At 41.1% G+C, this 13790-nt stretch overlaps 2 protein-coding genes across 2 annotated transcripts; both read left to right on the forward strand.

Moving 5' to 3' along the window:
- Window positions 1-5921: 5921 nt before the first annotated feature.
- Window positions 5922-8933, forward strand: LOC108729168 (uncharacterized). Its single transcript, XM_018458142.1, has 2 exons — window positions 5922-8353; window positions 8444-8933. The coding sequence occupies exons 1-2, from the start codon at window positions 5922-5924 to the stop codon at window positions 8931-8933; spliced, it is 2922 nt and encodes a 973-aa protein (XP_018313644.1).
- A 36-nt stretch (window positions 8934-8969) lies between these two features.
- LOC108729169 (uncharacterized) lies at window positions 8970-10574 on the forward strand. Its single transcript, XM_018458143.1, has one exon. The coding sequence runs from the start codon at window positions 8970-8972 to the stop codon at window positions 10572-10574; it is 1605 nt and encodes a 534-aa protein (XP_018313645.1).
- Window positions 10575-13790: the final 3216 nt, after the last annotated feature.

Raw genomic sequence — 13790 nt, forward strand, 5'->3', positions numbered from 1 at the left:
CATTACTTCTCATCAATTAAATCAGACTCAATTTAAAAATACGGCAGGAATTAATATAGAAATTTCACGAAACTTTGCAATACTCGTTTGGTACCGTTTGGTGCTGTTGAGCGATACGTCCGTCAAAACGTTCGCGCGGTCGATCGCTTAGTTGCGCCGCTCCTGACGGCGCGAATTTCATGTCCTGTGGTTGGTTATTTTTAAATGCTCATCGTTTGAAAACTATTGATGCCTGATTTTGTTATTAACATTTTCGATTTACTTTTTCATAAGGAATATGTACGTGCCGGCCCCTGCGGTAGCTCTGATACACCCTGTATATTTATATATGTATTGCACTTCGTCACGCGTTCGCGAGTATTGCTCTACCTCTCTTTAGTCGGTACCTTCACGACAACATTAAAAAGATTCAACGGCTTTCTCAAATTTTACATACTCTAAACTTCAACGTCAATGATTGGGCGCTAGGCACGAGAGAGCGTGCCACTCTTTCTTAAATCTTTTCGGTACGTTCTCACTTGAAAATACTGAGGTGTAGAGACTCACGAATGCGGACGGCTCTAATAACCGACTGCTCAGCCACGATAATGGCAGAGGGGGTGGTTCGTGTGGTCGGGAACGGAGGATCTTTTGGAGAACGAGTAATGCGAGAAAACAGTAAAGTAGGCAGAATTAATAACAGTAAGATAATAACAAATATATTCTCGGAATCAATTACACGGTTACCGACGTACAGGCAGGCGGATTGACTCTGCGGTATGCAAGCGCTCTGGCCTCCGCGATACGTTCTCGACACGCCGTATTAAGTAACCGCTTCTCTTCTCTGATGAACGAGCTCTCGATTCTAGCGTAATTCTACGCGACGCATGTATCGCGGTTACGGAGATCCATGGCGCAGTTACGAAAATCTTCGGAATGCGTGAACACGCGAGAACATCCTTTGAAGTTTAGGATCTACGACGACGATAGTACGCGACACGAAAAGGCGACCCAACAGTACGATACAAAATTACGGCACAACAATACGATACAGAATTGTGACGCGACGATACGGTAGAGAATTATGACACGACGATACGATACAAAATGACCTGGCTGTGGCCGCGGCAGGCGTGCGAAATAACGGACTCGAAATTACAACGAAACCAAGACGATATCGGACGGGATGGCACGATCACGCGGTGCGCGCGTGCAGCCATGACGCAGTTACTCGCGAAAGGATCCAACCCCACGGGATCCAACGACAATTTCGCGGATACGTGCGATCCCTCCAATTCGGAAATCGGCGGCTTTACAATATGTTACGTTCGTCTCACCACAGGATCCTCTCGGTACTCGCTTGCTTTTCCTTGCAGTCCTGTGTCCTCTCACACGTCCCTGTCGTCTCGTGTCCACAGCGCAAGTGTCGGGCCCGAGGTCCCTTCGGAGGCGCGCAGGCGACCATGGGCCCACGTGATAAGCCTTATCGGCCCTGATTGGCCGCAGGCCGTCTCGCGAGCTTCCGCGAGTCCTCGCGACTTGCTATCGCGTCGCGCGCCCTAGATCCTTGAGCGCGCGGGATTCGGTTCAAGGCTGGCGTCGTTTCGGCTGCTCGCAACGGTCCCCTCTGGATTGCTCTTGCCGGCGTATCGTTTGGATTCGGTGAGTTCCTTTACGGACAGGCTCGGCCTCCGTATTCAATGTCTCCTCTCGGCAGAGGCTTCCTTGTAGCACCGACAACGGGGTCCCTCGCTCGTCCTGTGGCAGAGGGTGGCCATCACCTCACGCCGCCTTAGTCGCTCCCGCGGCATAATCGCCTGTAAAGAGTTCGGCTACAGGAAAACACGCTTTGCTCAGAGCGTTAATTCGATAGTATGGAACGGTATCACCTGTGCGCTACCCCTCCTCTAGGTGACCTCGGGTCTCCAATATGGTCTTCTATCCTCTTTTTGGCCACCTCCTTGAGGTGGTGGAATGTGTCGCACATTAAATTACCTACCGCAGCCGCCGATACTAAAAATTTCAAATAAATCCACAAAAAGAAACAACAATATCACGCGAAACGCAACGACAAAAATCTCCAAATTCTCGCTCGAAAATCGCAACAAGCGTCGGGAGGACACAGGACAAATTTGCCGCGCTACTTCGGCCAGGTCGAACGACCCTTGTGACGGACGGTGAAAGACGTCACGTCACAGTATATACCATATATTTTAATTTTTTCTAACTGTATTGCATAAATTGTAGCTTATAGAAAGTTACGTGCTAAGAATCGAAAACATATACATTTGTGATGCTTGCATTACTAGAAAGCTGCTCCGTATATCTGTACTCTGAAAAGTAGGTGATATCCCTAAAAAATCATAAAAATGAAAAGGTCAAGTCATGTTCAAAAAAAGATCCTCAAAAATTTAAACTTTTATAAATTTAAATGATTATCTAAAATAATATATTATCATAAAAGGTAACTGATATATTATTAATAAAGATGCCAGTTCAAAGTGAATATACATAAAATATATATTATCTAAGTATAATTATATTTATTATTATACCATGAAGAATAACTGATATGTTATTCAAGGTTCAAGTTCAAAATGAAAATACATACATATACGTAAATAAAACAGATTACAATTTGATTCTAGAAAATAGTGCGATATGTTATTCTTAGTTATATTTATTCCATCCCTCGAAATTTTTTTGAGAGCAGGTCGCCATGTTCTTTTTCCGAGTCATTAACAAATTGGTACTCTGGAATTACAAGCAATTATTTTTCATTGTACGGGCTGGTATAAATTTCAAATCAAATCTCAATAAACGACTTTTATATTTTGTGCACTAAGAATAACATATCGCACTTATTTTCTAGAATTAAATTGTAATCTGTTTTACTTATATGTATGTATTTTCATTTTAAACTTGAATGATGTATTATACGGTATTCAAAACTAATGTTAGTAAAAAAAGACTTATTTTGACTATTTTTCCACATAAGATGTGATGATCTTCCGAAGATCCTGGAGCAAAATCTAAAGCATTTAGGGGTTTGTTCCCATGAGGACTTTTGATCAACTTGACATGAGCTAAAAGATACTAAAATTTGAAGCAATTTGTCCGAAAACCATTTTCCATAAGATTTGTGCGGAATTCTTTGTATCATGACAAATTTACCTTTTTAGAAAAAGGTAAAAAAGACGGGTGCTTGACGAGAGACACTACCGTCTCTCTTGATTTGCTCATAATTGTGAGATCAAGACGCCTTTAATGCTTTTAATGGAAAAAATGATTAAAGAAAAAGTTAAGAAATTTAAAAATATCAAGTAATATTAGGGACTATGAATAAATTTAAAAACTTTTACCTTAGAGAGAGAATAAAAGAAGCTAACAAGTATCGATGTAATTGCTGTGATTAATATTATGATTTCCATTGAGAATATTGCAGGATGTATTAGTCTCCTAATCACCGAGTAGACTGGATAGTAAACGGAGTACGTAAGAAAGCTCCATATGGCCAAGGCATACAGGTAAGAGAGATACGACCAAGAATGTCCAAGGGGATACTCGAACAAACCCAAACTGCAGAACGAGCCGATGATCATTAATGGTGCCAGTGCAGCCTGTAGCGTCTTCATAGTTTCAAGGTTATATCCGCAAATAATTTGAATTAATTCTTGCTGCACGAAACACAAACGTGTGTTAATATTTTTTATAAGAATTTCAGAAATAGTTTTTGCAGATCCTCTACACCTATAAGTTATATTGGAGGATGAAGTATACACATCAACTAATAAGTACCGAATGACGGAATAAACACAGATGATCAAAATTAGACTATTTACTTCTCACGAAATTTTCCTTATGACAGTATGTATTATTACACAGAGCATAAACGGCTATAAAAGTAACGATCCATGCAATATTATGTTTTTAAACTAGGTTTCAAGGTACGTAATGCTAGATCCACAACCTTGCTTTAGGCTAGGTCCACAATCTTGCTTTAGGCTAGGTCCACAACTTTACTTTAAGAAGCTTTAAGTCATAAGTCGAAAGAGATTAAGTGACAATAATTTTTGTCTTTAAACTGTTTTTGCGCAGTCTTTAGGCTTTAATCGTTAGACTTAAACGAATTGAGCAAAACCCAATTCTTACGGCCTAAAAGCATAAGTTCTGTGGCCAATATATCATCACTTACAACTTACAGCTTACGGCTTACGGCATCTTAAAGCAAGGTTGTGGACCTAGCCTTAAGAAGCATTAAGTCATAAGTAGAAAGAGATTAAGTAACAATAATTTCTGTCTTTAAATTGTTTTTGCGCAGTCTTTAGGCTTTAACCGTTAGACTTAAGCGAATTGAGCAAAATCCAATTCTTACGGCCTAAAAGCATAAGTTCTGTGGCCGATATATCGTCACTTACAACTTAAAGCTTACGGCTTACGGCCTCTTAAAGCAAGGTTGTGGACCTAGCCTAATAGATGCTTTTTATTTACGACACTTTTAACGATGTGTCGACTTGAATTGAAGCTAATAACTTCGCGATAGAGTGTTTTATGTAGTTATGTAGCATATAGAGAAGTTAAAGACAAGATTACTAATAAATTATTAAGATAATACCAAGACAAGATGTCCAGATTCCTGGTCTTGTCTTGATATTATTGGTTTCTAAAAAAATTATGTATATATATTTGTAAATAAGAGAAAAAAGTTGTTACATAATTGTTATGCATATTTAGAAACTTTATTATAAAAACATTCCAACAAAACGTTTTTGAACGAAACATAGACATTCAATAGATTATAATAATAAAATTCGCAAAAAATGTCTCGAGACATTTTTGACGACATCGGATAACTTTTTATTATTTCTTATGATAGACTATAAAATGTTTAAAATCTGCAAATTTTTGACCTCAAAAAATATTTCATCCATGAATTGACACACATTAATGCTTTTAAAGAATTATTTTGTAATCGAGTCCTATTGTTTGTCATAGTGAGAGCTCCTTTTGAAAACAATCTTTCTACTCGTTCTTCTAACAGATGAAGCAGTTGAACTTAAAATGTCTCGAGTCATTTTTTACAATATCGGATAAATATGAGCATAACTTGTCCACCTTTTAAAAATATTTATATTCATACATTCTCTCTGAGTCTGTAAAGAATTATTAATTTCTGTTTCTTGCGCGAGCTTGTTACAGTACTATCAACAAAATTAGAGGTTTGCTCGATTTGAACAAAACAAGACAAGACGAGATTTTTGCTATGAATATTCATCAAGACCGAGACAAGATTAAAGTTTTCAAAAATTTTCAATATCAATACAATATTTTTGTAAATATCGTCTTGTCTTTGTCTCGTGCAATCGTATGCTTGCCAGAAAATCCATTTCCCTGTAGTCTTTTTTTTCAATGTAAAATCACACTGAAAAAAGATTGTTATTGCGTTAATTGTAAATTTGATTGATTCAACCAGTACGTCTGTTCACGCGTAAACGCAGTGAGGACAATAGTTCAAGGTATTCGCGGCGATATAGGAGGCGCACGATTACCGACCGGGCGCCGCGAGTCGGCACCACGAGATGGCAAGAAAGGAGGGAGGGTGGGCCGAGTAGCACCACGGGCGAACGGGCTATTGAGGATAAGTGAGCAGTATTAACAAAATAAAGCGAGGAGAAAGGTTATATGTGTGACAAATTTCTTTCATCCCGCAACATTGGTTCGAGCCGGATAGTTCACAAGCAAGTGAAATCTGGATAACAAAGCAACGAAATCGACCGACACACGGACGAGCAGCAACGTCCGGAAGGAAGGTTAAGAGGAAAGAGACGAAGCATAAAGCAGCGAATCCACCCAGGATTCCGAACTTCGGCACGCAAGCTAAGTACAACTAATCCGTCGGTCGACCGAATTCGCGAATGTAGACATCGGATACACGAATCGCGATGTCGGAAAAAGCGAAGCTCGTGAAAGCACGCGGCAGAGTCAAGGCGCAATTGACACGCGCGCGTAATTGGTTGAGGGTTTTCGACATACAGAGCCATCAAATAGAGGAAGTAGAGGTTAGGTTAAGCGCGATACAATGTGCGTGGGACGAATTTCGCAAAACGCAAGATGCTCTCGAGGATTTAGACGCGGAAGCCGAACAAGATGGCGAACGCGAATCTTTCGAGGCTGAATATTACGCAACGTCCGCAACGGCCAAAGCGCTTATCTCGCAACACGGGAGAAGGCGAACAGACGCGCAAGAAACTCGAAATCTCGACAATTCCGGTCTCGACAACGCAAGCAATTCCGTCAATCGGATAAAGTTACCAACAATTAATTTGCCGACGTTTGCTGGATCCTACGACCAGTGGCCGAACTTCCGAGATATATTTAAAGCGGTTATCGACGAAAACAGTCACTTATCCGATATTAAGAAACTATACTATCTAAAGTTGGCACTCAAGGGTGTAGCAGCGGACATTCTGGAATCTATGGAGATGTCCGCCGACAATTATGAGGCCGCGTGGAACATCCTTGAAAATCGTTTCGAGAACAAACGCGTTTTAGTTCATCATCACATACAAGCGTTGGTAGATTTTCCCGTAATGCAAAAGGAGTCCTCCGCGGGGTTGCGTCAATTGCTAGATCATACCGAGAAACACGTTCGTGCTCTAAAGAAGCTTGGCGAGCCCACGGGACAATGGGGCACCATTCTCGTCCATTTAATGACCACTAAGTTTGATAATATCACAAAACGAGAATGGGAAAACAAGGCGTCGGCCAGAGAAGTCGCGACATATAAGCAATTCATCGATTTCACTACTGATCGGTGCGTGATGCTAGAGACGTTACTACTCGATAAATCAAAATCCGCGAAATTACAAAGTAATGACCCTAAGTCCAATTACGCGAATAAAAAATCAGTCGCGGCAGTAACCGCCGAGGCAAAACCAGACGAATGTTTAGCATGCAATCAGGGAAAGCATCGATTATATCATTGCGCGACTTTCCTCAATCTAACTCCTCAGGCGAGAGGTAAAGAAGTAAAACGCTTAAAATTGTGTTTCAATTGTTTTAAGGGCGGTCATAGCGTCGAAACATGCAACTCCAGTACATGTCGACTATGTCACAAGAAACACAACACGTTGCTGCACATCCCAACGAGCGTAGGTACAGAGCATGGAAGTAATAATCGAACCACGACCATCGAATCGCAGACATCTACGGAGGCACCATCAACAAGCGTGGCGCATCATGCCGTTCGTCTCAGCGATCGTGGGTTACTGGCTACGGCGATTATCAATATACAAGATAACAGTGGAGGCGTTCGAGAATGTCGCGCCTTCCTCGATCCCGGATCTCAATCTAACTTTATGACAAAAGAACTTTGCGAACGATTAGGCCTTACACAGAGGAGGAATCACATGCAGATCCGCGGCATTGACAAAGTTCAGACAGCAACATTCACAGAGACTCACGCTACGATACGATCCAAGTTTAACGCTTTCAAAGCTAAGCTCACTTTCTCGATATTACCCGAAATCACAGTCAATCTCCCCCTGTCGGAGATCAACAAGAAGCATTTACAGATACCAGAGACGATCATTCTAGCCGATCCATCGTTTCACACGCCGGGGAAGATAGACGTATTACTAGGAAGCGCCATATTCTGGGAGCTACTATGCGTCGGCCAGATCAAATTGGGAAAAAATCAACCTATCGCGCAGAAAACGAAATTAGGTTGGATCATCGCCGGGCCTCTAGGCCTCGAAAGGGCGCCGGAAAGTTCAGTCGCATCTGTCTCTATCGTCTCCAGTACCATTGCTATCGAAACCCAATTAGAGCGCTTCTGGCAAATAGAAGAAGGCAACCGTCCTTCGGAATTATCAGAGAGCGACAAAATTTGCGAAGAGGAGTTTACTCTGACGCATAAACGCGACGCGGAAGGACGTTTCAAAGTTCGATTGCCATTATGCGACAGCGTGAATCGACTGGGAGACTCGCGAGAAATAGCCACCAAACGGCTACGATGCATGGAATGGAAATTTGCGAAATCCCCAGAATTAAAGCAACAATACACGCTCTTCATGCAAGAATACGAAGTATCGAAACACATGACCGAAGTCCCGAATCAGGAAGAGTCTGGGATAATCACATACCTGCCACATCAGGCAGTCTTAAAACCCGATAGTTCAACCACGAAACTCAGGGTTGTATTTGACGCGTCGTGTCCTACATCTTCAGGAGTGTCACTCAACAATATACTACGCATTGGACCTACCATTCAGCGAGATCTACTCTCCATAATTTTGAGATTCCGTCGACATCAATTTGCAATCACAACGGACATTAAACAGATGTACCGACAAGTACTGGTGCAAGAAGATCAGCATGACCTGCAGAGAATTCTATGGAGACAATAGCCAGGCGAGCCCATCCAGGAATACCGTCTCAATACCCTTACATATGGCTTATCCAGCGCACCATTCCTGGCCATTCGATGCCTATATCAGGTCTCAATCGAAAACCAAGACCGATATCCTGAAGCGAGCAGAATCATTCGTGATGACTTCTACGTTGATGATTTGCTGTCCGGTGGCGATGACATAAACACGTTACGTCGACTCAAGGATGAATTAACCGAGATTTTACAATCCGCGGGATTCTGCCTTCACAAGTGGAACACGAACGAGCCTACGATCCTTGACGCATCGTCAGACGTCCAAGCGTTACCAAGATGTGACGAAATCAAGACGTTAGGAATTGGTTGGAACACCACTGACGATTGTCTACAGTACCGGACGCGCGCTATAGAGGGAGGTCAACGTGCAACAAAACGTACGGTGTTATCCATTATCGCACAACTATACGACCCATTAGGGCTAATGGGTCCTGTAATCATTCGTGCCAAGATCATACTTCAGCAACTTTGGCAATCAAAAATCGGATGGGACGAATCTCTTCCGTAGGACTTATACACAACCTGGAGGCAATATCAAGAGCAGATGAAGGAGATGGAATTAATTTCTATCCCACGACACGTCATGTGCAAAGAACCGCAAACGATAGAGCTGCATGGGTTCTGCGATGCCTCAGAGGCTGCTTACGGCGCTTGCATCTTTATACGAAGCACTAATTTTGCAGGAGACATCGTCGCGCGACTACTCTGTGCAAAGTCGAGGGTCGCACCCCTCAAGAGTATCACGCTGCCGCGGCTCGAATTATGCGGAGCGTTGCTGCTCGTCAAGCTTGGAGAAACTGTGCGACAAGCTCTAGCAATCAAGTTCGATCATATTCAATATTGGAGTGATTCAACCATAACACTGGCGTGGATCAAGCATCACCCCGGAGAACTACAAACGTTTGTCGCGAACAGGATAGCCACAATACAGCGCACAGCACCAGACGTGCAATGGTCACATGTGCGATCCAAGGACAACCCAGCTGATATTATTTCCAGAGGCACAACTCCACGAAATCTAAAAACTTCATTCTTGTGGTGGACTGGACCACCCTGGCTGACGCAAGGCCGACAGGACTGGCCGATCGAATCCGGGTCAAGCATACCGGAAATACCTGAACTCAAGAAACAAGTGGTAGCTTATCACGGCGTTCCCCTGGACACCAACTTGTTTGCAAGATTCTCATCACTATTTCAGCTCAAGAGGACTGTAGCATACTGTTTGCGTTTCAAGGCCAACGCGTGTGCAAAAGCAAAGCGACGTACCGGCCCCTTGTCAGTGGAAGAGTTAAACAGAGCAATGGTATCACTCACGCGAGTAGCTCAACTGAATGAATTTGCTACGGAAATTGCAGATCTACAAACAAAACGGGAAATATCGAGAAGGAGCAAGCTCCTTCCGTTGAATCCTTTCTTAGACGAGACGGGACTCTTACGTGTGGGAGGTAGGCTTCGTCACGCGGACGCAGATCACGCGAAACGACATCCCATAATATTGCCTGCCAAGCATCCACTCACTGACTTGATCATTCGAGATTCACATCTAAAACAGATGCACATGGGGCCTCAAGGTCTCCTTGCGCATCTGCGCTGTAAATATTGGCCGATATCGGGACGTCAAGCGATTCGACGCACACTCCGAAAATGTATCGCGTGTTTTCGCGTTCGTCCTCACGATCAAACACAACTCATGGGAGACCTTCCGAAACCACGGGTAACTCCGCACCGAGCGTTTCTCAACTCGGGATTAGACTACGCGGGACCATTTCCCATAAAATTGTCGCGAAACAAAACCGGGAAAGCTTACTTGTGCATTTTTGTATGTTTTTCTACCAAAGCCTCGCATTTAGAATTAGTCAGCGACTTGACGACTGTAGCGTTTCTCAATGCGTTAAAGCGATTCATAGCCAGACGCGGTCGATGTGCCAATTTATTTTCGGACAATGGCACGAACTTTATAGGCGCAAACAATGAATTACAAGCCCTTTCCAACATGCTAAGAAAGGATCGTGAGAACATCGAACGGTTTCTAGCAGACCAATCAGTGCAGTGGCACTTCATACCCGCACAATCTCCGCATATGGGCGGACTCTGGGAAGCGGTCGTAAAATCTGCAAAAACCCATTTGAAACAACCTCCTAACGTTTGAAAAACTCAGTACGATATTCGCGCAAATCGAGGCTACATTAAATTCACGCCCCCTTTGTCCAATCTCCAACGATCCTCACGATTATGATGTACTCACGCCTGGACACTTCATCATCGGTGAGCCTTTAAACTCGTTCCCAGAGCCCGACCTTATCGAAACACCCACGAACCGACTAACGCGATTCCAACTGTTGTCACAAATGCGTCAGAATTTTTGGAAACGCTGGTCTCACGAATATCTCACAACACTTCAAAATCGTTACAAATGGCAAAAACCTAATTACAGCGAAATTAAGATCGGAGCACTAGTTCTGTTGAATGATAAGGATTTACCTCCGCTGAGGTGGCGTACAGGTCGAATTATCGAAACTCACGTTGGTAGTGATGGCTATGTACGCGTGGTTAGCATAAGAACCTTAAGTGGTATCACCAAACGCGCTATCAATAAGATTTGTATTCTTCCGATTGAAACATAGCTCTAGTTATAAGACTTAGTCTGTAAGCAAGATCCTCGCTGTGTAGCAAGTAATAGTTGAAGGATCCAACCTTCAACGGCCGGCGGGATGTTCACGCGTAAACGCAGTGAGGACAATAGTTCAAGGTATTCGCGGCGATATAGGAGGCGCACGATTACCGACCGGGCGCCGCGAGTCGGCACCACGAGATGGCAAGAAAGGAGGGAGGGTGGGCCGAGTAGCACCACGGGCGAACGGGCTATTGAGGATAAGTGAGCAGTATTAACAAAATAAAGCGAGGAGAAAGGTTATATGTGTGACAAATTTCTTTCATCCCGCAACAACGTCTTTTAAAAAACGGACGAATCAGAATTCTCTTGTACGAATTACCGAATGAGAACGATTAATATATTCGTATTGAAGTACCACAGTTTTTTGTTGGAAAAATAAATTTTTCCATGTACACATAAATCAAAATTTCTTGTTGATACCGAATAATCGCCGATCTCGTCAATCGAATTATATGTATATATCACCTTCTCGTTATATCTACCAAAATTACATATTGATCGAATAAATAAACAATAGGTTCAAGTTGAATCTATCAACTAAACTATAATTACTTTGCAACAAGTGGGCCGAGTTAAATGTATCAAACGCTATTTTGTAGAGCAAACTTGTTAATTTTATTAACATATGTGTGTATATATGTAAAAGATATTTAATTATTTAACAATTGAAATATAATAAAAATGGCAAAATATATGCTATTTCGTATGGAGAGATTCATACCTCCCCATCCCCCACCTAGAAAAATTCTGCTGACGTCCATGTTCACATTTGTGGTTCAGCCTTGTGGCAACCCGGCATTATACTTGTATTGACGTTTTATTATTAAGACTTCTATTATTTATAAAAGAGAGAGTTATTTCTGTTTACGCGAGTGACGAGTGCGCAATCCGTATCGGACACCGCTTGAACACGAGACGTGCCCGGACATGACACCATTGACTCATGCCCGCGAGAATATTTTTATCTCCTTTTTTGTAACGTTTCAGTGGTTAAGTAGTTACTCCTCTTGTCCATTTATGTGATAATAATAAAATTGACAAGTTTTCTCCACACTGTAAAAAATGGCAGTACAATAAATGATAAATATTTCTCTAAAGTTTTCGAACAAAAGGTTTTTCCTGTTTGATCGAAAAATATTTTTAGATATATTGTAGATGCATAAGATAAGAACATTGCGATAGCGTCGAAGAAATTATTAAATACATGTTGAGATCAGTATGTTACAAAGTAGATTAAAAAAAATAGTCAACGGAAAGAATGTATAAATCTGTGAGTTTAAGATAAAAGGTTTGACCGTAGCTTCTTTCATGACTTACAAAGTTGAAGGTAACAAAGATTTTTCTCTAAATATGTCTTTATTAAGAACTTAGACTTACATTAAACAAAGATTCCTAATTTATATCAACTTATTAAATATTTAATAATATTTATGTGAATGTAATTATTTAATGTATTGTTTCTTTATTGTAATGTACTATCTATTTTTATCTATTTTGACATCATAACTTTTATGTTTTTTGATCGTATTTCCGTTAAAGAGAATACACTGAAAGAAGAATGGTTATAGCTACCAAATGTCGTATAAAATAATTTCAACCAAATATTAAGTAGTACAATTAATATAAGTAGTACAATTAAGCATAATTTTACTTTTATAAATATTTAATATGACCGTTTAGTACTCATTTTAAGTACTTAAAAAATTAGAATTATGATTATTGTTAGTAATATTATCTAAATATTCAGTTTAAATTCTTTCACTCAACATTTCGTAGCTATAGCCAGACTCTTTTTTCGGTATACACAAAGTACACTTAATACATATTGTAATACAATTTTAATTTTTTATTCATTGTTCACTTATCGCATATCAATTTTTAAGTTAATCTGAAATATCTATATAATATAAAAGAACTATCTATAAAAAACATATTTAAAATTACATACAGAGAAGCCGTAAAAATATTTAATATAATATTTTATGCACAGTTTTATAAAATAGTTCAGAAGAATGGAAATGCAACGAATATAATATATTCAGCACATAACCAAATACTATATATCCGCAGTAATGTGCCAAATAATCAATTATTCGACGAATGTTATGTACGATTTTAACAAAAACGTGTATGGCGTGTGCGTAACACTTCTGATCGCGTTCTCGCAACAACGTGACAGTGCATATACGAGGGTCGTCTGAAAAGTTTTGAGCCTAACATAGAAACAAGTAATTTTTCGGTCAAATTCAATTTTATTTTTCCACATAATCTCCTTTTAAGTCGATACATTTTTTCCAGCGATGCTCCCACCCCTTTAATCCATTCAAATAATACTGAGCGTCTTGCTTTGCAAAATAGGCGTCCACGGATGCGATAACCTCCTCGTTCGATGAAAATTTCTGCCCTCCGAGCCAAACTTTGAGCCTAGGAAACAGAAAAAAGTCGCTGGGGGCCAGATCTGGTGAATACGGTGGATGGTCAATTAATTCGAACCGCAATTCGTGAATTTTTGCCATGGCGACCGCCGAAGTGTGAGACGGTGCGTTATCTTGATGGAACAGCACTTTCTTCTTTTTCAAATGCGGTCGTTTTTTCTCAATTTCTGCCTTCAGCTTGTCAAGCAATGATGCGTAGTACGTCCCTGTTATTATTTTACCTTTTTCAAGATAGTCGATCAACACAATTCCATGA

Source organism: Mycetomoellerius zeteki, unplaced genomic scaffold, assembly GCF_001594055.1.
Source record: "Mycetomoellerius zeteki isolate Tzet28-1 unplaced genomic scaffold, Tzet1.0 scaffold704, whole genome shotgun sequence".
NCBI lineage: Eukaryota > Metazoa > Arthropoda > Insecta > Hymenoptera > Formicidae > Mycetomoellerius > Mycetomoellerius zeteki.